This window comes from Gracilinanus agilis, chromosome 3 (genome assembly GCF_016433145.1).
Source record: "Gracilinanus agilis isolate LMUSP501 chromosome 3, AgileGrace, whole genome shotgun sequence".
In the NCBI taxonomy this organism is placed as follows: Eukaryota; Metazoa; Chordata; class Mammalia; order Didelphimorphia; family Didelphidae; genus Gracilinanus; species Gracilinanus agilis.
In genome coordinates this window covers 294,790,373-294,818,158 of record NC_058132.1, presented here as the reverse complement: position 1 = coordinate 294,818,158, position 27,786 = coordinate 294,790,373, and the positions used below count along the sequence as shown (strand labels likewise).

General features: G+C 34.6%; 1 protein-coding gene and 1 pseudogene across 1 annotated transcript in view; one reads left to right on the top strand and one right to left on the bottom strand.

The window, feature by feature from the left end:
• The window catches only part of THSD7B (thrombospondin type 1 domain containing 7B), a 932,487-nt gene that overhangs the window by 852,076 nt on the left and 52,625 nt on the right, over positions 1 to 27,786 (top strand). Inside the window, exons 17-18 of the mRNA XM_044666609.1 lie at positions 22,122 to 22,263; positions 26,068 to 26,183. Coding sequence (XP_044522544.1) covers positions 22,122 to 22,263; positions 26,068 to 26,183 — 258 coding nt within the window. The remainder of the gene's footprint in view (positions 1 to 22,121; positions 22,264 to 26,067; positions 26,184 to 27,786) is intronic.
• On the bottom strand, positions 8,533 to 15,857 carry LOC123239137 (annotated as a pseudogene).

Genomic DNA, 27,786 nt, shown 5'->3' with positions numbered 1-27,786 from the left:
ATGTTGTTGTTGTAGGGCTGGCAAGATTTGGTATCTGACTGAATATGTGGGATGAGAAAGAAAGGCATTTAAGATGATGCTGAGGTTTTGAACCTGACTGGCTAAAAGGATAGTCGTGCCCTGGACCATTATGAGAGAGTTTGAAAGAGTTGTAGTTTTGTGGGGAAAGAAAATTTTTACATTGGTACTCATCCTAGATAACTCAGTCACCCAAACGGAAAAGTAGAATTATGACCTCTTGTTCACACAGAATCTTCGGAAGGGCATTTGCTATTGTCATTAGGTACCCTAGTAAGGGGGGGAAGATTTTTCCAGTGGCACCAATTTACCTGCTGCTGAGGATACCTAGGTTGCAGTTAAGTTATAACTAGGATAATGGGCTGAAGCATCTCTCAGAAAGGAGATAACCTTGGCAAAAAATTGGAAAATGAGGGGTATCCATCGATTGAGGAATGGCTGAAAAAAATCGTGGTATCTGATGGTGATGGAATATTATTGTGTTGAAAGGAATGATGAACTGGAGGAATTCCACGTGAACTAGAACAACCTCCAGGAATTGATGCAGAGTGAAAGGAGCAAAACCAGAAGAACATTGTACACAGAGACTAATACATTATGGTAAAATCGAATGTAATGAACTGGCAGCAATGCAATGACCCAGGACAATCCACAGGAGCTTATGAGAAGGAACACTATCCACATTCAGAGGAAGAACTGTGGGAACAGAAATACAAAAGAAAAACATAGGACCAATCACATAGTGCGATGGGGATATGATTGGGGCTTTGATGTTAAAAGATCACTCTACTACAGATATGAATAACATGGAAATAGGTTTTGAACAATAATACATGTTGAACCCAATGGAGCTGTTTGTCAGCTCTGAGAGGGGAGAGGAAAGAGTGATGGGAAAAATCATGAATCATGTAACCATGGAAAAATATGCTAAATAAATTAAAAAAAAAGAAAGGGGATAATCTGAAACTGGATGGAAGAGATAAAATGGAGTAGTTTTTAGGTTAAAGTGTGGTCATGATGGAGATCATCCTAGTGATTTGCTATTGCAGAGAAAATGGATATTTCTAATTGACTTGATCTTCTCTTCTCCTCTTAATTAAACATACAACCCCTCTATTGTGGAGACATCTGTTTCTTTTGAAGGCCCATTGTACTTGTTGTCTATATCACTCATTTAGAATTTAGTCTTCATTACTTTTTATTATTAGTGACAGGCCAGTAATATATAATATATAGCAATGTATTACTGGATTGTCTAGTTAAGTTATAAAATCCTTAAAGGCAATGGCTAAGCTTTCACCTTAGCATATTAATATTTACTAACATACATAGTATTATAATAATATGCCAATAAATGTTTGTTAGAAAATTGCCAATATTTAGGCCAGGTGGCAATTAACAAATGAGTTGATTCAATCCCAGTGAAAAAGCCTATCTCTGTTTCCTCATCTGTAAAATGAAATAATAATAGTACTCTTGAGTTGTGAAGATCAAAAATATCATAATATTTGTAAATGCTTTGCAAATCCCATGTCACTATATATTTGCTGTCATCATTATCATTATTATTATATTGTGGGCTATGGCTATTTTAATTTGTATATTTATTACTATTGTGAGATTGTAGGCAGGGGAATAATAAGAAACAGCCAAGATCAGTCTTATTCTTCTAAACTCACAGTAAATTCTGTCAGTCGTCAATTAAGTTGATTCTGCTTCATTTGATCAGTTCTATTTCCCTTTCAGTTGCTTGTTTACATCCCTAATAAAGGGTGCTTATTAAGAGCTATTAACATCCAAACAGTGATGAGCCTGGTAATATGACATTTATATTTACTCTTCTTATACCTTAGATGTTTTACCCCCTTAACTCCTTCAGAATCAGGATCATATTAAAGCTGAAAAAGGAATTAAAGTTTATCTATCCAAATCCTGCCATTTTACAGTTAAGGAAATGTGAGCCTACTGTTTATTTAAGTTAATTTTGGCTCAATAAGACTGCCTAGTGAGTATGCAAGTTCTTAGTTGAATACATCATAAGATTAGAACCAAATTATCAATAGAGGTTGAGTCAACCTTTCTTCTGTGATTGCTGCCTAATCTAAATATCACCAGTTGAATAACAAATATGTGTTGTACACATATTATGTATAGGGTAGTAAAATATTTATATATTGAAGCATAAGACTTAGTCCTTTTCTTTAAGGATCTTAAAATCCAACTAGACAGGCCAGTAGTGTATTCTAACTATTGATAATACAAGGTAGCAAAGGCTAAAGACCAAATGAGTGATATAAGCAATAAATACTATAGGACTTCAGAGGAAAGAACCATCTTCAAGAAAATTAACTGTCTCTTTTTTTTCCCCAACCACTTTCAGAATAGCTGAGGTATACTTACTTGGGTTACTTACCTGCCAACCTCTCTGGTTTCCATGTCTAGTTACGATGATCATCAAGATTAATTTATTGGCAGGAAGACTGACACAGAAATATCATCTCCTACTCAGTGATTCAGTCAGTCACTGTAGAAAAATCTATTGAGATGCAGCTGTCTTAACATCACTATTTAACTTGATAAAAGTAGCAGTGTAAATGTAGAAGGCCTCCAGCTGCAGCCATTCTAACTATTTTAAATCATTTTATTTCCATATGACTTTAGATTCATTAAGAACTCAGTAGATGATAAAGTAATAACATAGTTCGAAACATTTTATATGTCAATATGCCTTGAAATTAAAATTTGCTTTTTCTAATATTCACCCTTTGTGGAATGCCCTCTCACCTCATCCAGTGCTCAAATTAAGTTATACCACTTTCCATAAACCAAGGAAAATTATCCAGTCAACACAGATATATATCTCTTTCTAAATTCCCATAGCACTTAGCAGAACATGCCTGTATGTCCTTGATAAAAATTGGCCTTATCTTGTTCTAAGAGTGTGCTCAATAGAGGAAACTTCCTCAAATGGGTATTGCCTTCATCAATGAAATCACAGGTCATGTTCCTATCTCTATTCTAAACTTCTCTGGGCCAAATCTTTTTTGCTAACAAAATTTTTAACAACTAGAGGGTACCCAGAATCTTTAATATTTTATGTTCTCTCAATTGTCTTGTAGTACTATGCTGATGACAGAATAATCTAAATACTTGTTGAATTAGAGAAACCCTAAGTTTGCCCTTTCCCTTCCAAGTTTGCCTTTTCCACCTTCTTATTTAACCTCTCCTCCTTGCAACCTTCTATTTTAATTCATCAAATTATAGATGTAGAAGAAGACTGGCATTAAATGGCCATCTAGTAAAGGCTTTCCCTTTTTACTGATAAAGAAACTGAGGTCCAGAGAGGGGAAGCCAGGAACTTCTCCAAAGTCATGAAGTAACAGCTGTAATTCATAATTTGCAGTGGTCCCCCACTAGAAGGGGCCTCAGAGGTTATTTAGTTTCATCCTACAGAAACCCAATGACATGAATTGACTCACCCAAGGTCACATAAGTAGTATGCATCAAAAGCAAGACTCAAATCCAAATTATTTGACTCAAGAACCAGAGATTTTCCTACTCTATCAATTTATCTCTTATTCAAGCTGAGAAGGGCAGGAGGGTAGAGGAGAAAAGATGCAAGGATCCTGCAACTTCAAATATTTTTTTCTAAAATAAATCATTCCTAATACACTATGCATTTCCATACTTGGTCACATTGTTCAAGTTGAAAAACTGAAGTAGTTCAATTCCCTCCATCAATATTAGGAAACTACATAAAAGCAAAAATTAATTAGCAGCATATATTGAGGAAGTCCTCGGGTTAGTGCAAAGTAACATCAGTTCTTGTCATTTGGAAAGTCATGTCTGGACATACTGGGCATCACTTTTTAGTAGCTATGAATTTATATTCCAAATTTCTTGTCATGTTCCTATTCTGTGACTATAATATATCCTCCTTTTGGAATGAATATTCTCCCCTGCCTTTACCACACTTACTAGATCCTGTGCTTTCCAGATGAGAAATGAGAGCCACTCCTCCTCTCCCCTTCCCCAAAATCAATGGGAATTCAATGGCATTCTGTATTTTTCTTCTACCTCTCAACATGTGCAGATAACAGAAAGTGGAAAGGTAGAAGCATGTGATATGTACCTGGGCAGTCAGATGCCTTCCAAAGCTGAATGCCAGGGTACTGATAAAGTCATAATGCATGGGGGATAAGTTAGAGGTAAATGAGATAAGAAAGTTTTTGTTTACTTCTGTGTTTATTTACACTAGTACCACTGATCTGATTGTCCAGAAATAAATGTCACATACTGCAAATCATTCCTCTAGTCACAGGTAAGAATATTCAAATGACTAGTCTAAACCTGGTGTAAGAAAAGTGGATTTCCATTTCCCTTGACAAAAGAGATCAAAAACATAAACTTCTGGGGACTTTTTCAATCTATTAAGCTATATTGAATATATAGTTTTTTATTCCAAATTAGGTTGCCCTTTCTTTTCCTCAAAACCTCATTGGCATATACAAAAGATCCAGGATATTTATTTTACCATGGGAGTTTTTTCTAATGATGTGGATGATAATACACTCATATTAGCCCTCTAGATTAGTGGTTCCCAAACTTTTTTGGCCTACCGCCCCCTTTCCAGAAAAAATATTACTTAGAGCCCCAAGGAAATTATGAAACTATTTATTGAACTCAGAATAGGATGTAATACAAAAAAAGTGTGGCCATCACCGCTATCCTGGATCACTGCAGCACCCACCGGGGGGTGGTAGCGCCCACTTTGTCTAGATCAAGAACCTCCCATTGAAGACATGCCCAATACACTTTCAGTCTTTCTCAATATGGTCTTCTAAAATTCTGTGGATATAAATTGAACTTTTATGCTATATACCTGTTTTTTCTCAATCATACTTCCACACTGGACTATATCTTTTAATGATCTTCCTCTTACTGAATGATATCTTTCATTCTACTCTTGTTCACCGATTATCATTAGTGATACAAAGCAGCCTACTTTATGCCCACTATGCTTTTTATCTCTCAGTAAATATTCCTGGCTATGTAAAATGCATTATTAATAAGAGTATTCTGTACTTACAAAATTCTCTTAACCCCCAGGATCTCAGGATGCTTAAATTCATTAATCTCATTAAATTCATTTAATAACACAAACCTCCTGTGAGGCAAGTAAAGTGGCAAATGTTATCTTAGTTTTAGCATATGGAAAAGATAAGCAATGTTCTCAAAATTCTCACTGTTGGACAAGTCAAGTTAAAAATGCAATTTAGCTATATAGTGGGGATAGAAATCTTCCCCTCTTTCCCCCATTCCTTGAATAAATATTTATGGGGAAATTTAGGAAATATTTTTAGTTTATATTGTCATATCAGTCTGTTTCCCTCCACAATGTCTAAAACCTGTTCATGTGAATTGTCTCAGATCTATTATGTTGAAATCAAATCTAATTTAATTTTGACTTGATTTGTATCTATGGAAAAATGGCTTTAAAAATATTAAATGTTCCAAAAATGAGGACATGTTAATGTCAGAAGAATTGATCCTGTTAAGCTGCTTTATCTAAACTCCCATGTTATACTCTTTTTGAAGAGGAAGAAGTATGTTTCTCTCCTTCTTAGAAAAAGAGAAAATATTTGAGAGAATTAAAATTTCTTGTAAACTTGCATTTTAGAGTCAAATTGGACTTGGAGTATGTGTAATTTATAGGAAATAGAGTTTTTAAGGCCATACTATGGCTTTAGTTATCTTTCTAAAAGATGATTATTTATATAACTACTGTATCTAATGCTAGTTTTAGGAAATAAAATATTTCATATATTACCATAGTGATATGAATGAAAACCAATATACATTTTTTAAATCTGTTCTTTTTTCTAAAGAAGATATTTAATTATAATTACTACTTACTATTAGGAAAATATTCCTAAGCAATAAAGTTAGAGTTTTCTGTGATATTCCATTTAGTAGAAGAAATTATTACATTATTGTGAAATCATTTGCATAATTTAGACAGCCCTTCCAAAATGAGAAAAATAAAATAATTCAAAAGATGACCATACATCACTAGAAAGCAAATTGAAATAATTATGGCAAAAACTACTTTATTTTTGATCTATGTAGAAAATTCAATAAATTTATGTTTTAAGACAAATTTTTAATATATTTTTTTAATTTTCTGTCTATAGAGTAAGATTTGGGTAATCAAAACTTGTTCCTTTAATCCAAAAGAGTGTCAAATTGAATTAAGTTTTTCCTGGGCCTGATAGGGAAAAAAGGTAGGAGTAAATTAAAAGAAAAGACATCATAAATCAGGCTTACTATGAAAGGTATAAAATTTTAGTTTGTTGTTTTCATAGTTTTAAATCTTGCTGTAAAGTGAGGATTACCTTTTATAGAGAATCATTAAACATTATATTAGCTTGATTAAAATGCTTTATTTCCATGAGAGAAAAAATAACAATAAAACATGTGCTGGAATCTCTTTGATTCAGTTATTCCCATTTCTGGGAAAAATCTTCAAGTTCACACTAGAACCCAGTTACTACCAGAGACCTTGGTGACAGCTTACCCAAGTTGCCCAAAATTTAGGAAAAAGGACACAGTTTCCAAACCAAATTAACTTTTCAAAAATAACATAAAGTGATGACAAATGTATAGCCTGATTAAATTTCATTGTTCTTCAAGCAAGAGGAAATTCTCCTCAAGCAAGAGGATAAAATAAGGCAATTAAGCCCACCTTCATTTAAAGTATTATTTAGGGGCAGCTTGGTAACCCAGGGAATACAGAGCCAGGCCTGGAACTTGAAGGACTTGGTTTCAAATCTGGCTTTAAATATATCCTAGTAGTATAGCCCTGGGCAAGTCACTTAACCCTGTTTGCTTAACCCTTGCCCTTTTGTCTTAGAATTGTTACCAAGATAGAAAGTAAGAATTTAAATATGTGTGTGTGTGTGTGTGTGTGTGTGTGTGTGTGTGTGTATTCTTTAAAAATTCCCAATAAAAGTGTAGGAAATAGAGATGTCATTCATTCAGTGGTAATTGATCTATGGATTAGCTAGATCTCAAATTTATTCTGATTGTTTTCCCCTATTGTTGTTCAGTCATTTCAATCCTCTCTGACTCTTCATGATCCCATTCAGTGCTTTCTTGGCAAAGATACCAAAATAGTCTATCATTTTCTTCCCCAACTCATTATACAGATGAAGAAACTGATGGAAACGGAGTGAAGTGACTTGCCCAGGGTCAACTAGGAACTGTCTATGGCCATATTTAAACCCAGATCATCCTGATTCCCCATCTACTGTGCCACCTAACTACTTTTTGTTTTCTGGTGCTTTATTTTATTCTGCTATAATCCACCTCACAGTCCAAAATGTTATTGATATCTGAATACTGAAATAATGCTAAAGAATAGCTCAAATTGAGCATAATGATTAATGCTGTAATTATTATTATTGTTACTTATTGTTGACTATGATTACACATGTCTTCCTCTGTTTTGGAAACTGCTTTCCTAAACAGAAAAAAATGCATCCTTTTCGTTATACAGGAAAGAGCAATCCAGCCTCTAATTGAATTAGTACCCAAGTCCTTTGATCCTTAAATAGTGGTACTGAGGAGAGTAGTGATGAAACAAATTTTTATAATCTAAAGAAGCATTCTTTTTAGTTGCAATGCAAGCCATCCTAGAGCATCATTTGCAGTTTTTAGTTTTCTGACTTCAGCCTTTATCTAAGATTTGGCCAGTGGATAATATACTATAAAAGATCTCTCTGGAATAAACATAAGTAGTGCATTGGGTTTTCCATACAAGTTTTAGTGGTTTGGGGGATAGTATTTACTATATACTCTTCATTTAGAGAACATCTGCTGCTAAAAGTTAAAGAATGGTCAGGAAAGTCTAGTTACATTTTCAACCCTTGAAATTAGCTCCATTACACGAGAAAAGTTTTTTCAGGAGTTTTTCCTTCTCATCATCCTCTCCCTGGCTAAACATTTTTTTTTGCTCAGTGGCTTTGTCACTAAGGTATCAGCAGGAAAAAGGAAAGTTTGAATCAATCTACTTTTTGTTAGAAGTCATTGGACAAATGTCTATAGAACAGTGGTGGTTAAAATCAATAACTGAATGATGTTTTGAGAACTGGTTGTGGATTTTAGCCATCCATGTTATTCCTTCCACCCATTTCTGTGATAAATAGAGTCATTGCACTTATTTTCAATAAAGTTGATTACTGTACTATAACATTTAATTCTTATTCTCTCAGATATTACATATATCTTCATGAGAGAAAGAGAGGTTTAGATATCTATTTCTATCACTATCTATCTATCTATCTATATGTATATATGTGCATATTTAAGTTGCCTCTATGAAAAATGTCTTCCCCTACATGGTTTTTCTGCCACCTTGTTTGATGTCCTAAACCACAGTAAAGGTTAGAGCCCTTACACATGTCTGCTTGGTTCAGTGTTAATTGATTTTTTGGAAAGTAATGTAGTAGAACACTAATTAGGAGCATCTACCATGATACTTTCTTTGACTTTTATTGGCAAATCATTTAAGTTATTATTCTTCCCTGTGAGGATAAACAATCAAATTAATTGCAGGAAAAGTAATAAACGATTGGTAAGCATTTAGCATGGGATTAGTTTTCAGATAATTAAGAGTAATTGTCTGGTTTTAGTGGCCATTCTTTTGCTATTCATGGACAGTTCAATATGATTAAAATGTAAAATTATTTGAAGCAAATGATGAATGATTAACAGAGCATCATGTCACATGATTGAAACACACGAGTTTCCAAAGTGCCCTGAAAGTTTCTTAATACAAATGGAGTTATGGTTTCATGTCCAGGAAACAAAGATTCTTTTAGCCAGAAGAACTTAGAAATCATTTAATGCTATTCCTCGTTTTAAAGATAAGATGCTGAAGCCAGAAGATGTTAAATAATTGGCCCAAAGAGAGATGGCTAGTAAAAAGCAGGGCTGTGAATTAAACTAAAGTTTCCTTTTTTCTAGCCTAGTGCACCTTGAACTGCACCATGAAATATAAATATAGCATTCTTCATTTCCAGAGACCAATGTGATTTAGCATTATTGACTCCATCATCATTAGCAAAATTACTAAAACTCTTTTATAATCAGTCCACTTTAGTTACATCAATTTATCAAATGCCCTCTATGGAGAGGGTCTTGAACTCAACTCTTTGGGAAAAAGAAGGCACATGTGTTGCACCAAGGAGTTCATTATATATTAGGAAGATAAAATGTGATAAGGCTTAAAACCCATTGAAGACCTGTTTTCTCAGGAATAAAATTTTTCTTTTGGGCTGGAGAATTTTCTAAACCACAATGAAATTTAAACCCTGATTGAAGGTAACAAGTTCTTAACTTAAATATAAAGTATTCTATATCAGTTAATTGGGTGGTGGCTTTTTTTTCTGATGGTGAATTGAGTACAAAATTTTAATTTCAGAGCTTAACAATTATAAATGCTTGTGTACATTTAGTCAATCAAGTATCAAACCTCAGTCTAAGTCACTGCATATACAGATTGAAACGGAAAAGTACAAATCATGAAAAAAATACTCAGAGGCTTCTTTACCATAAGGAAATAATTAACAATGTTAAGCTATCTTGTACACTGAACATCACAAATTGCAAATTCAGCATTTTATATTACTGATTTTATTTACTTTTTAAACCACAACTATAGCTGAACATTGCAACAAAAACAAAAGCTAGTTGTGAGTGTGTTAAGATGACTGTAGTCCTTCACTCATTCACTATTACATACAAAAGCCAGCATTACAATGAAGAGTATTCACTGCTCCCCCCCTCCATCCAGAGATTTGACAAGGAAAACCACCTCTAGAATGATGCTCGGCATCCTCATAAGCTTCCCCATTGTAATGGTGCCTTCTTTCTTGAAATGGGTCAAAGTCCACCAGTTCTATCTGATCCATTTCTTCTTCTTTTCTTTCAGGCAGTAACTTTTCCAATAAAGATAGTTTATCTGATGAAAGAAAGCCATTCTCTGGGAAATTTACCTTAAATTCAGTTATTAGAATTCCTTTCTCCTAAGATCCAGGATAAATAGGCATGCCCTCATTCAGTACACATTTGATATGACAATCTGACCAGGATGAGAAGTAATGACTATAGTTCTACTATCAAGAGTTTATATTGGTTTCTGAAAACCACACAATGCTTCAACCAACTGGATAGCCATACATATGAAAAGGTCCTCATCCCAACATGTAAATAAATTATCCTTCTGATCCAAAACAATGATAATCTCTCCTGGCTCAAGTCCTGGTTCCTGGACACCTTACCATGGAATGTTATCTTCTGACCATCTTTCATGCCTTTGTCAATATGAACCACCAGAATTTTTCTCTCTGAAACAATTTTCCTTCCATTATAGCTTTTACATTATGAATATCTATATCTTTTACATTATAAATATCTATCTTTAAGGCTGATTTGTTCCCCATGCCCTTGGCATTCCATGCAAACAGATTGAATTTGTTGAACCATTCCAGGTTCTAGCTGATGAATTCTCATTTGTATTCCAGTACCTCTACAACTGGGACAGCATTCTACAGTTCCTTTCTTACCACCCAGTCCTTCACATTTACCACAAATTACATTCTTTTGCAAAGCCAGTTTTCTTGTTGTACCATTATATAGATCTTCTAAGGTCAAGGACAACTGATGAACAACATTTTAACCTATTCATTTTACCCTTTGCATTCTTCCACCTCCTCCAAAAAACATATCAAAGATTGTTGATAACTAAATCCATAGGATAACTAAAGCCACCACCAGAAGCACCATCTTTTATCTTGTTCTCCACCTTTGCTATGTAAGCCTCTCTTCTTTGCATCAGAAAGCACTTTGTAAGCTTGAGAAATCTGTTTGAACTTTTCTCCTTCATTTGGATTCTTATCTGGGTGATATTTCAAAGCTAATTCTCTATATGCCTATTTTAGTTCTTCCTGGGGGCATTGGGTTTTACTCCCAAAACATCCCTTCACAATTTTCTATAGCCAGAGAGCAATGCTTTCAGTACACCAGGTGTCAAAATGCCCACATTTGGGGTGGGGCGAAAGTGAATGGCCCAGGAGCAGGTTGGGAAGTTGGAGGAGGAATAGAAGAGAATATGGGGGATGGTGTAGTGAATGGGGTGGGGTATTGGGGTAGCAAGGTCTTGGGCACAGAGTTCAGGCAGCAGCAGCTGCTACCCTCCACTTCTGGAAGAATTTTCTGGAAAGTTGCCCCATGTGTTGTTTTTACTCTCAATTTTGTATGTCTTCCTCCTGTCACTGCCACTGTGTGTAGCTACCCTGGATATAATGCCCAAGTCATTTTCTTTTCCTATTGTCCAATACTTCTTTTAAAGGAGTTTGTTCATTTACAATGTAGGAAAAGCAAAGATTCAGATTTATCCATAGGTCAAGTAACAATTTCATATTAAATAATTTTAGCCTGTTGAAACCACACAGACATAGCTAAAGTCTTTACCTTGTCAGAATTTTCAAAAGTTGAAGCCCTTTAAGGCCTTTTTTTCCATCTTTTACTCTTAATCCCATAAAAATAAGTAATTGTTAGCACTAGTTCCTTTAGGTATAAATACACTTTTTGTTGTTGTTGTTACACTTCTGGGTCCACTTTTCCCCTGTTCGGTGAACAAAATACCAGAGATATAGAGAAAGATGGGAGCTCAGAGATCATCTAGTAGTCCATCCCCACTACCTAAATATGAAGAAATTGGTGCCTAGGGCAGTGGTTAAGTGACTTACCCATTGTCACATAAGTTATAAATGTCAGAGATGAAATTTGAACTCAAGGCCTTTGATTTCAGAGTCATTGTGTAACATACTATCTATCAATGGCCAAACTAGGTGATCAATAGATATGAGTTCTATGTAGCCATTTTTTTAACTTTCCATGTAGTTATTATCCTCCTCAATGGTTTTCTACAAAATAATGTTCCATCCTTTGGCTTTTCTTTGGTTCTGTAACCCCTCTGGATTAGATTTATTCTGTTTGGCCTGAAGAATACTAACAAAAAATGGGTCAAAGTTGCAAAGAGCCAGATTTTGGTTCAATGAAGACAAAATTTCTAATGTATCAGACATGTCCAAAAAATACTATTGACTCTTCTGAGGGGTTTCCCTTTCACTAGACATTTTCAAGCATAAGGTGAATAATTACTTGGTATAGATACTGTATATGAGATTCATATTTAGGTTACTGTTTAGATTAGGTAACTTCTGAGATGTCTACCAGTTCTGGGATTCAATGTTTGTATGAATTTCTTTTACTTTAGTTAATGTTTCATTTTTTCCAGATTGCATGTCAATACAATTTTTTAACATTACCTTCCATTTTAGAATTGATACTATGTAATGATTTTAAGGCAGAAAAGTGGTAAAGGCTAGGCAATGGAGCTTAAATGTATTGCCCAAGGTCACACAGTTAGGAAGTAACTGAAGCCATATTTGAACCCCTCCCATTTCCTGGCTAGACTCTCTATCCAGTTAGTCACCAAACTGCATTCATGAATATAATTTTTAATAATTATTTTCTAACACTTTGCAATCCATGTTCTCTTCCTCCTTCCTGACTCACCTCCTCCCCAATATGGCAGGTAAATATAATATAGGTTGTATATATGTTATCATGTAATACATATTTCCATATTCACCATATTGTGAAACAAAACACATGTCACAATAGAGAAAAATTCACAGGGGAAATCAAATAAAGAATGGAATGCTACAATTTACATTCACATTCTGTCATTTCCTTCTATGGCAGTGGATAACTTTTTTCATCATGAACCCCTTGGAGTTATCCTCGATCCTTGCATGATAATGGTTAAGTCATTGAGAGCTAATTATTGTAAACTATTGTTATAACTAAGTACAATGTTCTCTTCATTCTGTTCACTTCATTTTGCATCATTTCATACAAGTTTTTTCAAGGTATTTTTTTATTGTTCATCATTTCTTATGGAGTAATAGTTTTCCGTAACAATCAGAGGGAGGGAAAGAACATGAATCATGTAACCATGGGAAAAAATTCTAAATTATTCTAAACTAACTAAATAAATAAATAAGTTAAATGAATGGATTTAAATAAATAAATAACAACAAAAAAGGTATATACATTATTATGTCCCTTTGGACATGGTTCCAAATTGCTCAAATGGCTCTGCCTAGCCTTTCCTAAATGCTGATCTGGTGAAATGAAGGTCATTCCCCAAAAGAGTTCCAATCTCTATGTGGTAATCCTAGTCACTCACCAGCAAACCAGGCAAGGTCCCAATGCAGAAAAACCCTCCTGAACTAAGCTCACCAAGGTAGCAGTGATCCCAATAAGAAAGTCCCTGATGCCAAGAAGCTCCAAAGCCAAAAGTTGAAGTCCTGAAGCCAAAAACTCCAGCTGAAATGTTCAAGCTCCAAGTCAAAGTCAAAGTTCAAAAGCCCCAATGAGCCATCCTCTAAAGAAGAAATCTAAAGGAAAAGATCCAAGATGCAGAGACTCCAAAGAAGACTCCAAAGGAGAAGCCTCAAGGAGCAATCCTTTGGACAGGAAGTTCAAGACTTTTTATAGTCCTTTTTACACATAACTTTCTGTCCCTTCCTCACTTTATGGGAACTAATTGCAATATTTCAATTTTCCTAGCACTGCCCTGGGCAAGGAGGGGGGGAGGGAGGGCAGTGGCCTCTGGAGTTGTCAACCACTATAGCAAGTGACTTGTGAACTCTCATATTTAGTGACTAGTAAGATACTAAGTAGGGGCTGATTGATTAACTTAAAAGTTGCTGATTGGTAGACAAAAAGAGTTTGATTCATGCTTTACAATCCCCCCTGTGATTCTTTGGGAGACTAGTCTCCCCAATGAATCATTTAACATAACCAGCTTATACCTCTAAAGATCTTCTAGCTAAAGGAGCATACCATATTGCACTTTCTAAGAGGAAATTACAATAGTTGGAGATAAGAGGGAAATAAAAGAGAGAGCAAAACCAATGTTTGCTAGGCACATTGACAAAAAAGCCAATTAAGGAGCAGTCCCCTTTGGCATAAGAGTTTACATTCAGAATAAATACATTCAATTCCCTTCAGTTCAATCAATTACATCCCAAAGTTCCTTCTGGATCTTCTGATGCAGTGTAGGTTTCTTTATGGCACTTTCTTCAAACAGTTTACTTTCTTGATTTGAGGAGTTAGCAAGCTTCTTTTCCTAAAATTTTTTTCAAAAACTTTTAAGTCTTGGATTTTATGAAAATTAAACAAAGGCAGGGCTAACATTGAAGCCCTTCCCCTAAGTACTCAAATATACTCATTTCTAAGTGTATATGCACAGAATTAGGTAAAAGAGATACAAAGACAAAAATGAAATAGCCCCTATAGTCTAAGAAATTGTAATTCTATTTAGGGAGATAGCATATAAACTTATAATTGTATACAAAATAAATACAATACTCTAATGTTTGGAGGACTGAAGAAAGGCCTCATGAAGGACTAACACTCAAACTAAGAACCTGGAGTTTCTAAGTGGTGGAAATTATTAAGGAATTCTTTCTAAAAGGGAACAAATTGTAACAAGGTTCAGAAATGGGAGGTGCAATGTATAATTTCCAGTTTGATTAGGCTATGATGTGTTTAAAATGTAATAAAATGTAAAACTAGAAAGGGAAGTTGGAATCGGACAGCCCCCATCAGTAAGAACAGGGCAAGGATATAAAAATGATGAATTAGATATAGAAAGGGGAGGAAGAAGCAAGAGTCAAAGATGACTTTTCAAGCTTCATTGACTGTGAGAATAGGACCATTAAAAGAAACTATGAGAAGGAACACATTTAAGAGCCAAAAAAATAATTTCTCAGTTTCAGATATATTGAGCATAAGGTGCTAGCAAAATACCCAGCTGAAGATTCTCAGTAGAGAGATAGAAAGGGGTGAGCTCAATAAAGAGATAGTGCTGGATATATATAGATTTAGGTCATTCTCATCAAGTTCATCATTGCAATAACAGGAGTAGATTAAGATCTCTAAGAAAGAGAATATAGTGAAAAAAAAGAGGGCTGAGGACAGAGTATTGGGTGACACATGAATTTAGGGAAAAGAAGAAAGAAATAAGTGGAAGAAGCAAAAGGTGTTATTTCTAAGGAAAATGGAAAGCCAAGACAAAGAACTCTTTTGATGTCAAAAGAAGCAAGGAAGCTATCAAGAAAGAGAGGGTATGCATATTAATGAACTATTATTGGAGCTGTAATTCGTCCAGTTGTTCTGGAAAGCAATTTAAAACTATACCTAAAAAGTTACTAACTTTTAAATATTCTTAACTCAGCAATACCACTAATAGGCCTATGCTCTAAAAAGATCAAAATAAAATTTAATTTTAAAAAATGAAAGGAGGAATTCAGCACTATAAATGTAATAGAACATCAAGCATTAAAACTGAAGGAAGGACATTGGGTCTGCTGATTAATTTTGTCATTAATGACACTTGCAAGAGCAGTTTCAGTAGAATTTGTAAAAATAAATAAATATATGTGTGTATATATATATATATATATATATGTATATTTGTACAAAGACATAATGAGTTAGCCAGTATAGAGCTGTCTAATTATGGTTTACTCCTGGGTCAATATATATCAACAGTTTATGTGGCTGATTGAAAAAGCCAATGTAAACTTATCATACAATAATAGATGCAAAGTTACCAAAATAATGGAGGTCATACTACCACTGGTCTCTATACTCAACAAAACTGTTTCTGGAATATCAAGTTTGGTTCTCAGCACCATGTTTTCTCAAGGAAATCTGGCCTATATCCAAAAGAATCAATTAAGAAGAGGAGGAAATCGTGGTCTACAAGACAGCTTCTCAGTCCATCACTCGTCCTGGGGCTGCATGTTAAAGGAGTCTGGGGTACTGATTACTAGCCTGTTGCTTAGCTGTGAGCTACCCGATAATGTGTGGTCTTTCCCCCCAGGGGAGAAATATTTACCCTTGCTTGAAGCAGTCCAGGTCCCTATCCCCAAGATGTCCAGAGCCTTGTAGTACCTTTCTTCTTTCTACTGACAGCCCCTAGAGCTTGTGAAACCTCTACCCACCTGCTTCTTATCCTGGAACCAAACCATCAGGAATTTAGAGTCTCAGATCCCTCCCATAATAGTCTATCCCCCTACTGATGTTGCCACCCTTGGTCAAAGCCCTGGCTGCTTCTCAGCTTAATTAAAACACTGGATTCTTACCAGATTAGACTATCTCTAAAGTGTTTTCTAATTCTACAATACAGATAATTCATCCAGTGTTTCTAAATGACATTGCTATCTTTCCTTCATTCTGAAAACCAGGAAATTAATCAGTAGAGAATAGTGATAAAATTCCCACAAATAAGTATTTTTAAATTTTGTTGGAGGTGCCATTCCATACTGGGATTATTTTTTTAAAATATTTAATTCAGTTAACTAGGTTTTTTACAAGAGCACAAATAATTACATTTTTTTTACTGAGTTGTACAAATTTAATAGTTGAACTGGTGTTGTGTGTGTGATTTTAACAGACATATAGCCTTATTGGCTACATACATTCATGGCAGGTTTTTTTTTCCTTTTAACTATTAGAGAAATATGTTTAGCCTTAATCATCCCATTAAGTGTCATTACTCAAGTCTCAAGCTAATTATGTTCTTTTTACCAGAGAGTACCTGAAATTTCAAGTGTTCTCATAATGGCCTAACTGGAACTCTGCCTTTGCAGCTCTCCAGTCCCCTCAGCTGGGACCACTTAACCTCCACCTGCAGGCCCTGCTCTGTACCAGACTCTGGGAACAATCTAGCCTCGGGCAGGGGAAATGTAAAGCAAGATAGAGGAGCTGGTCTCCAGGGTTCTTTGCACCAAGCCATAGTTTCATCACAGAATTTTATAGCTAGAAGCCATTTCCACTCACATCTAATCCAACCTATACCCAAAAGAAATTTGCCCTATGACATAACTAGCAAGTGGTTTTCCTGGCCTTTTTGAATATATAATATCCAGTCAGCCTAGCTGCTTCACTTTACAGTATAGTTTCAAGTACTAGAACCAAGCCCCTGCCTTCTACTTCCACTTAGTAATATTTATTAAGCAAATAAAATGTGCAGAGGATCCTGGTAGGCCCTGGGAAGACACCCACCAAATATTCCCTGCCCTCAAGGTGTTTATATTCTAAGCTGATGGTGGAAGACCTACAAGAAGTGAACATAAAATTTCAGAAAATAGAGGATGCAAACAAAAATGTCTGTGTTCAGAGCAGGCATAAGAAATCTTTGAGCTACAAATTCTGAAAATCAGAGCTTGCACTACTGACTTCAAAGGACTGTTTCCACAGTACTACTACTGCTTCCATAGTACACTCTTCCCCTTGGAAGCTCCAAGTTCTATTCACCCCAAGACTACTCACCACAGAAGAATCATTTGATTGACTGGTGCTATTAAGTTATTTCAATCATATTCACATCTTTGTGACCCCATTTAGAGTTTTCTTTCCAAAGATTCTGGAGTGGTTTGCCATTTCCTTCTCTGGCTCATTTTGCAGATGAGGAAACTGAGGCAAATATGATTATGTAGGAGTGGAAGTCAGGAGAGAGAAAATGGTGTGTGTATAAGCATACATGTATATATATTTGCATATATAATAAGAAGTTCTATTATATATTTTATTGTATATTAGATTAGATGATTATATACCATTCTATTATATATTATGTTATATAATGTTACATTATGTAATATGTTATGTTATGCAATATATTGTTATGTTATATTTATTATATTATATTATATTATATTATGTTACGTTATGTTATGTTATATTATGTTATATTATGTTATGTTATGTTATGTTATGTTATGTTATGTTGTATTGTGTCATATAAAGTTGTGTTATATATTATATGTATTTTATATTTCCACACACAGACACATATTATTTATATATTTATACAAATACATATATATAAATATACATAAATACATACATATATAAATAATATATGTGTGTGGAAATCTTCTTGAAATAGTATTAAATTTAATTTAATTTAAATTCACCAGAGCTGATGAATTTACCAAAGAGATGTTTCAAGAGCAAAAAGAAGGCCCAATATAGAATTTTGGAATATACTCTTGGTTAAGAGAGTAAACAGAGATGATTTAGCAAAGGAATTTTAGTAGGAATAGATAGCATAGAAAAGAACTAAAAGAATTGTATCATGAAAAACTCAGGGTAGACATCAGTGTCACATGGCACAAAGAAGTCAGGAGTAATCTGTATTGAGAAATGGCTATCAGTTTTGGTAATTATGTAATCAATAGTGACTTAGGAAAGGCAGTTTCAACCAAGTGATGAAACTGAGAGTTACTTTGCTCTTTTTATGAATTTGTGAAAATGAGGAGAGATGTATGTTTGATGATAGCTGGAAGTAATGGCAGAGTCACATTAAGAGTTGTTTTTTTTTTTTTTTTAATGGAGGTGGCACTTGTTTTTTAGGCGACAGGGAAGGAACAAGTCTATAGGAAGAAGCTGAAGATTAAAGCAGGAGGGATGATTGTAGAAGCAATCTCCTGGAAGAGATAAGAAGTTGTGAAATTGAGGGCACTTGAAAAGGGATTGGACTTGGTAAAGAGAAGAGCTACCTCTTCATTAGATGCTGGAGTAAAGGAAAAAAATACAGATGACAGGGAACTTGGCAATATAGAGAAACATGAGAAGAAAGAAATAACCTCAAATTGCCTCAAATGCCCTCACTTTTCCTAGCAAAAATAAAGAGAGCTCTTAAGCTCCAAGGGTTAGAAGAGTCCATATGATTTCTTAAAAGAAGAAGAGAAAATGGGGAACTACTGCTTTGGAGGATGTGCTAGAAAACCAATAATGGGTTAATAAAAGGGCTCTCTGCCCCGGTGTAAAAAGGTGCCTAGTTTGGGATTAGAAAATGGACATCTGAAATGGGCCCTGTCACCTTAGTTGCATGTTTTGTTGGGATTTTTTTCTAGCTCATTCAATAGCACTTGAGATAGAGATGAGAAAGAATATGTTGCAAATAATCCAAGTTTGGACTTTGGCAAGGCATGGGAGTTGAGGGAATCAAGAGTAAAAAACACAATAATTTTGAACTGATTATTTCTAAAGTAAAGATAAAAAGAACGAAAGTGAAGCCAGAGGTGACAGTCTGGGGAAAGTACTGAAGAGTAGAGGATTTAGAGGTCACAGTTAGGATAATAAATAGGTTTTTAAAAAGTAAATCATGAGGAGGAGATAGAATAATAGGAAGTTATAATCACATAAAACAAAAATTCTTAACCTGTATAGATTTTGGAGATCTATGAAATTGAATGATGGAAAGAAAAATTACATCTCTTTCTCTTTTTTTCTCATGAATATCTAACTGAAATTTAGTAACCCTTTCAAGTATGAATGTAGGCAATAGGACATTACTTTGAGAAAAGGTTTATAGGCTTCACCAAAGGCATCCAGGACACACAAAAATGTTTAAAAATTCTTGCAATTAAGGAATTTCTGATTTCCTGATCCTAGAAGCAGATTTCATAATGGTGAGACCAAGAGAATGAACCTATGTAAGTGTGGCTGAGGTAGAGTTGAAGAGTAGGCCATGGAAGCTGAGTAGACTGATAAAATGAGAGGAAAAGGATTTTGAAGAAACACTAACATGAATGTCCAATTCCCCTGTATAAAAGTCCAAGAGATAGAGTAGAGAAATAAGTTGCAAGCCAGGAATTAAACTCATTGAGAAAGGAAAGGGAATGACCATCAGGTAATTAAATGCCAAAAGAGTATCAAGTAGATGCCATAACCATCAAGTACAGGATATATTCAGTTCAATTTACCCACATCTGTGGAGAATTATGCAGGTTCTGAAAGCAGAAAAGCATCACCCAAAAACTCTAGCACTGACTCCCATTCTTTAACACAAAATCTCTCCCTTATTCTCTCCTTGTTTATCCTATTCATAGAGTAATTTATTTTTATGGGATAATATCATAGCATTTCATTGATGACTTTTGGCCAGTGGCTGCTGTTGGTTTTAACTCCCTGTTAGAATGTAAAGGTTGGGGTTGCATGGGTATGGAAGATGGCACATATAGAGATTTTTAATGTATTGGTGATTTTTCTTGAATATTATTTTCTTTTTTTAAGTATTTATTACAAGTTATAGTTGGAAGGGGGCAAAGGAGGGATAAAGGGGCAGCTATAGGTAATGTAAAAATAAAAACAATGAAAATTATTTTACAAAGAAAAATAAAGCTTGTTTGAATTTCTTCCTATATTCATAGATAATTTTTTTTCTGATCATCTAGTCTCTTGCAATGGGTCTTTCTTGTCCTTTAGTTAAGGCATATTTTGTCTTTTCCATGAAAATGATGACAAAACCTTCTTTTATAGAAGAAAGAAGTGTGGTACCCTTTGTTTAAATTTATTTAAACAAATTTAAATTTGTTTAAATTTATTTAAATTTAAATTTACATTTGTTTAAATCTAACATTTAAATTCTGGAAGATATCTTTTCATTGAGCTTTGCTCTTGGATTTCCCATTTTTAGTGCTATATTTTTCATAGTGCTAGGCACCTAGAGGATGAAGTAATACTTATGTTTTGATGACTTTGCTAAAACACTTGGTGCCTCACCTTCTACTATTATATAAAGAGAAGCCTCTCAGTAAAATGACTGTGATGGAGGAGATTTTCATTATGTTAAAGAGAAGACAGATGCCCAGAATTTCAACCAGTTAAGTGTAACTTTCTGTTATTGAGAGCATTCTCTGTGTTCTAAATAATGCACAGTAAACTTGGGCTGTGTTTATAAAATACAGTGAACTTAGACTCTGTTTAGACTAATAATCTGTTAACAGGCAAAGCGTTTCACTGAACCCAAAGTTGTCTTGTTAACATTTTGCCAAAAAATTGACAAAGTTTGGCAAGCTTGTTTTCAATGGATTATTTTTTTTCTTTCAAATGCAATTAACTAAATATTTTGGTCAAACAAATACAATAGTCCATTCTCTGATTTCTGCCTATGTGCAATAAGATTTTGGACTAGATGAGCTTAAAGGTCTCTTCGAAATATGCTGGGAGCCACTCTGGGAAATAGAGTCTTTAATAGAGTATTTTATCTGGATCCCATCAAGGTCAATACAGCTGGCAAAGCCCTGAACTGATTTTGGTGGCCTGAAAAATCAGGCCATAGGATGGATGTCTTATCCAAAAAATCTGAACCTCTCTGTGACTCCCTTTTGATTAACTCTTTTTATTATTGAAAGCATTATAATCTAGTTTTTTTAGGATAGCCTAAAGTCCCATAGAAAACCCCTAAGTACTCTATAGTAAACCAGAATTTAATGAGTTAACAGCCATTCCCCTCAGCTGAGAATAGCAGAAAATAGCAGAAACTGCTTATATCTTTTTCTCTATGCTTCAGACATCCCAAGGACACTGCACGGCAGGTCCAAGCAAATTCTATTATCACTTTAGTACCTTCCCACACTGAGCTATATCCCACAATCTTAAAGACTCATTCTTAAACATATCTTTTAAAGTATGGAAGCTTTTACTAAAATAAAACTTAGATAAAGTAAGAGGCATTCTTTAACGTTGAACACTGTCTCATGTGGGTATAATCTACATGAGAAAAAATTTGTATGCTATATGCCAACTATGATGTAATTCTTATAACTTTGGGTGTTTCTATACAGCTTTTGATTTCAAATGTACTTTGTATAAAAAGCTATTCTTGGAAAAAATGTATAAATAAAACACAAACTCAAGGCCTGTGGGAGCAGTCATGAGCTAATGAGTTAGACTGATGGTTCCTAGTTTCTTCTTCATTCTTTCTCACGTAAACAGTATACCTTACATGACCCCTGTTGCTGTTGGAAGGCTTCCAGAAGAAATACAAATCTATAATTCTATTTGTTTGGAATTTATGTGTATACTTGTGTGCATATATTCACTTTAAATTGATCTGGTTAATTGGATAGTTTCTAATACACCTGTGTGATTTGATTTTCATGTAGTCATGTGACCCCCACTCGATGCAAAGAAGGAGTCGGTACCTCCTAAGACCTCCACTTAGTTCAAGGACCTGTGCTGAAGACTCACAAGTACAACCTTGTATTCTTAATGAAAATTGTTTCCAATACCATTACAATATAACAGGTATGTTTTGAAACTATTAGTCGTGTTATATTTCCCAGATAAAGGTAAATCAAAGCTGATTTCTTTACCCCTTTTTATTTTTAAAAGTGTTTCGTAGCCCATGGTTCATCTTAACTGATTATAGTTCATAGTCATTAATAATTTACATTCACAAAGAACCTTGAAATTATCAAAGTATTTAAGTTGAGTTTTTTTATTTTTAGCTCCAAAAAACCCTATAAGGTAGATATTACCCTTCAGTTTTACAGAGGAAGGAATTAAGATTCATACAGTTTAAGTGACTTTCCCTTGGCCATATAGATGACAGCAGATAGTTGTCAGAGAGGTCTGAATCCACTACTCCTGACTCCAGGTTTCACACTTGATCTAGGGTAAGGTGTTTCCATGATATGGGTGTTGGTTGTATTGGTGGTGGTGGTGGTGGTGGTGATGATGATGGGCAATTGTTAATAGTGGACTAAGGGGAAGTTTGGGCATGAAGAATACCTGGGACCAAGTATCATTTCTGACAACAATAGAACCCTGTGACCTGGGCATTTAAGCTCTCAGTAACTTAGGAAACTATTTAAGATTCTAAGTAATAACTAGAGGGATATTCCACATTGGAAGATCTTCACACTGATGAAATCATAAGCATGACTCCCTTACTGATAATAAACATAATAATAATAGCTGACATTTATGTAGTGCTTTATTTATTTTTTAAATGTCAGTTGGAGATATATGAAATGAAACTACAATAAAAAAGATGTGGTGCAGTTTTAAAATGACATTTTATTAAGTCAAGATAATCTAAAACAACACAAGCAAGGCTATTTAGAAAAGAATATAATCCATTCATCATCAATTTAGCTCTTTTAAAGTCTTCATTATTTTAAATAACATGACCTTGCCCACAGTTCCCACTAAAGTTGGGAGTGATGGCTTTTAATAATGCCTTTTTAGAGCAAATGTGAATCTCCTCAGATTACCAGCAAATTGAAAAGCTTTACTGAAGAGTCCTTGGGAGGAGAGCCCAGCAGAAGCAGAATTATCCAAACCACCCTGCAACTTGCCATGTTGAGAAGAGTCACAATGCTGTACTAGCAACTCTATGTCCAAAAGACCCCTTCTTGGGGAAATGGCAAAAACCCAACATTTTTTTATGTTTGCCATAGCAATGACCAAAGAAGTAATATTGATTTCCCCAACTAAGAAAAACTCTGCACTATGTTCTGAGGGGCCAGAAATTCTGTAGGTGAATTTATGTCAACCAATGTATGTCATTTCATCTCTCTGGGCTCAAGTAGTCTCATCTGCAGAATAAATGATTTGAACTTACATGGACTCTAACTTCCTTTCTAGCTACAAATTCTTAAAGTAAATTTCTGAAAATGTACTAAATTCAGATTCTGTACTTTGAAATTTACCTGTCCACAGTTATAGTCTTTTTAAAGTAATTTCCCCCCATTCTCATATTTTAAATATAAATGTATTTATTTTTTATATTAAAATACTCAGTGTACTTCTTCCACCTCTCCCTTCCACCCATTAGAGAAGGCATCATTTGACAAAAGGATATATGTAATATATAAAATTATCTTGCTTATTTCTATTTAACAGTTCTTTCTCTGAAGGTGCACATAAACAAATTATTCTTCAAAAAATATTTATGTTGCTTGAGTTCTCTTGGTCCTGCTCATTTCACTTTTCATAATTTCATGTAGGTCTTTTTATTTTTATTGAATAATTGACATCCCTCCTTACTTTTAATACTAAATGAAATGGTGAAATAGTTCTAAGAATATAGCCTATATAACCCAATCTTCATAAGTCTAGATCAGCTAGTTCTAGTGTACATACTTGAACATTGTTCAATTGGATTTTTCCAGTTCCTTACTTTGTAACAGAAAATGTCTTTCTTTAAGATACACTGTTCTCTCTTGATAGTTCTATTGTTCTATTATCTGAATCTTTCTTCTCAGACTTCTTCGCTAATATGTCATTCACATTCTTCCCTCTAAAAGTATCACCCAGATTTGATTCTTGGCCCTCTTCTGTCTTCTCATTCTCTCACTTTGTGAACTTAATCACTCCTGTAGTTTTGATTGATTATTATCTCCATGCAGATGATTCTTTCATCTACTTATTCAGTAAAAATCTTTATTCTGAGCTCTAGTCTCACATAATTACCTCCCTATTGGACATTTCCAACTCATGATATGCTAGAGGTACTTCAAACACAATATATAAAAACAATTCATTTTCCATTTAAACTTACTGCTCTCCCCTGAACCTTCATTTTGGTCAAAGAAATCACTCTCCTTCCATGCAACAATATCCAATCAGTTAAAAATGTTATAATTTATACTTCTGGAAAATCTCACTTATTTATCCTTTTCTTTCAGCTCAAGCCCTATTTCAGATCCAGTTCACCTCTCACCTGGAAATTCCAATCATCTCCTAATTCCCTTCAGTGTCTTTCTACATCATATTTAGCTATCACTAGAACCAGCTTGTCTCTCAGGATTGAGACTGGAATGAAATAAGGCATTCACCATCCAACACTTAACAAAAGGGATCTAACCTAGCAATAAGGGAAAAAGAATATTCAGTCAATCACTTGGTTGTGATTCCTTTGATATCAGTTTCTCTACTTATGTGTTGCTTATGGTTAAGCCTCAGGGAAGTACAGGGGCTCCTTTTTTTATTTTTTGTAGAAAAGTGACCAGGAAAACACATTAATATCCTGAAACTTAGTCCCTTAAGCCATTCTAGCCACAAAGACAATTTCAGTACTTTAAAGGAAAAAAAATTCATCCATTCTAGATGGTTAAGAATATTGGTAGCTATTTTCCCTATCATATGACCTTTCAAGCCTACAGACTTAATAAATATCATTGCCCTTCATATATTTCAAACTGACTTTGCTATTCCTCATATATGATCTTTCATTTCCCATCTCTGTACCTCTGCACAGACTATCCTGCATGCCAGAAATGCACTCCTTCCTCTTCTTTGGTACCCCAGATTCCTTGTTTTCAGTAAGATCAAGCTCAAGTGTCCACCTTCTTCATATATATGTGTACACACACACACACACACACACACACACACACACATTTCCTAACCCAATCAAATGCAAGCAAGCCCCTTAAGGGCAGGGATTGATTCATTTTTGTCTTTGAATGCCAAGTACCTAGCACAATATTAGAACCATCATAGATATTTAACAAACATGGTTTTCTGTTAATTGATAATCCCAAAGAACATCTAATTCTTAGTCCCAAAATTTGGACTATTTTAGGACTCAGAATTATTTTCAAATGAAAACATATTTCATTTGCTATTTTGCATTGTATTATGTTGTATATTTGGTATAGTTTTTTGTAGGGTAAGTAGTACAAATATTATCACCATTTTATATGTGAAGAAATTAAGGCTTGGGAGGAGGAAGTACTAGGTAGAAGGTCATTATTTCTAAATTATTTTCTCTTTGACTTATCTGAAGCTAAAATGTAATTCCAGGCTATTGTTCCTCTGTCAGTTTGAATGCTTTTGGATGCTACTTTTCCCTACTGTCAGGATGGAAGGAACAGGGAGTGCCAAGTTGTTTGAATATGGGCCTCAGCAAAATACACTCATGCAGCTTAACCATCTATTTCTGCTAAAAAAATGAGCAATGATGTCCAAAGCTGGAATGAAATGACTTTTGGATTATCTACACGACTGCTGCCCTCCACTAGTGCAGATAATCAAGAGTTGATTGTACTTTGCCCACACTTTTGGGTGCTCTTTGCTGAACACATAATTATGTCCTTGCAGAATGGAGTATGTGCCAATTGAGTGAAAATGCTACCTGTGGACAAGGTGTCAAGACACGCCTTTTGAGCTGTGTGCGTAGTGATGGAAAATCAGTCAGTATGAACTACTGTGAACAGGTAATTCCTATAACTTCATATATCATATACAATGAAAGTTTTTAATATATCTTTGATGCCTACTGGGTATTTGGAATATATAAAAGACTACATGTTAGCAGCTTACATTTTAATGAAATTAGAGGGGGCATGCAAGGGACAATTGGGTTTCATGGAAATGGGCAAAAAGGGTGGAAACAGTTTTCATATTAGGGTAAAATTAATTTGGAGTTATTTTAAAGAAATTCAGTTACTCCAGCATTTATTGAAGCCTAATATATGCAAGTCAGTGGTAGGATATTTTTTTAAATCATAGATTTGTAAGGGAAGATTGTGTACTCTGTTGTATTTATGGTACTGGTTAAATATTCCAGATGGAGCTATTCAAAATGCGATTATAAATGTAGTAGTAAAGCTCAAAAGCCAAACTAGGACTGATTATATAAATTCATAAATAATATGCAATTGTAACTCTGATAATACAGGAAATTGCTAAGACTGGGGAGAAAAAGAAATGAGGAATACCTAAGGTTGAGCCTTAGGTAACATCAACATACAAGAGTCAGATGAAGAAATATGAAGTAGTAAAGAAGGATAATAAAGAAAAGTTAGAGAAGTAGTATTGAAAGGAGAGAGAAGGAGAGAGAGAGATGTTTCCTGGTTCCAAAAGAGGAATATCTAGAAGTAGGCATTAGTCAACATAGTCAAATGCTTTAGAAAATCAAAGAGGAAAACAAAAACTTACAACCCTAGAATCTCAGAGTAGAAGGATGGCAGAGATCATTTAGTTTGTCTTTCCTCAGACATGGAACACCTCTATAACATCACCAGTAAATAATTACACAGAAACCCTCAAATGAGCAAGTACTCACCCTCTTCTAAGGCAGCACATTCAATTTTGAGGAACTCTGATCATTAAGTTCATCGTTGCACATAAAGCATAAATCTGCCTTCCTGCCATTTCCATGTATGATTCTTGATTCTGTTTTCTATGGAAAATGAGAATGTCTCATCCCACCTCTTCATGATAGCCCTTTAGATGTTTGAAGTCAGCCATTATAACCAAACTAAGTCTTCTCTTTTCCAGGTTAAAAATCCTTAGTTCATTCAAACAATTTCCTTAAGTCAAAGCCCCTAATCTCTATCATGTTTATCTTCTTGAGGTATATGACAACTCGACAATGTCCTTCTTAAACTGGGTATATAGAACTGAGAATACCACTCTAGATATGAGTTGATCGAGACTACAAAGAGGCTGTCATCTGCTTCATTTTAGACATAATTCTTTTCAATGTAGCTTAAGATTGCATCAGGTTTTCTGGCACCCATACAACACCACTGATTCATATTGAATGTGTAATACACTAAAATCCCCAGATATTTCCCTCAGAGACTACTGTTTAGCCATATATCTCTATCCTACATTTCTGAAAATGATTTTTAAATCCATGTTAATGACATATTTATTTTGATTTTTCTCATTATACTAGCCTATTGTAACACATAGATATAACTATCAGCATAGCTACATATCTAAAGATAGATGTTTATTCATATTCTAACTTTACCATCAAACTGCTTTGTTATCCTTTCCAAATTTGAAAAGCATTTTGTCTATTTGATT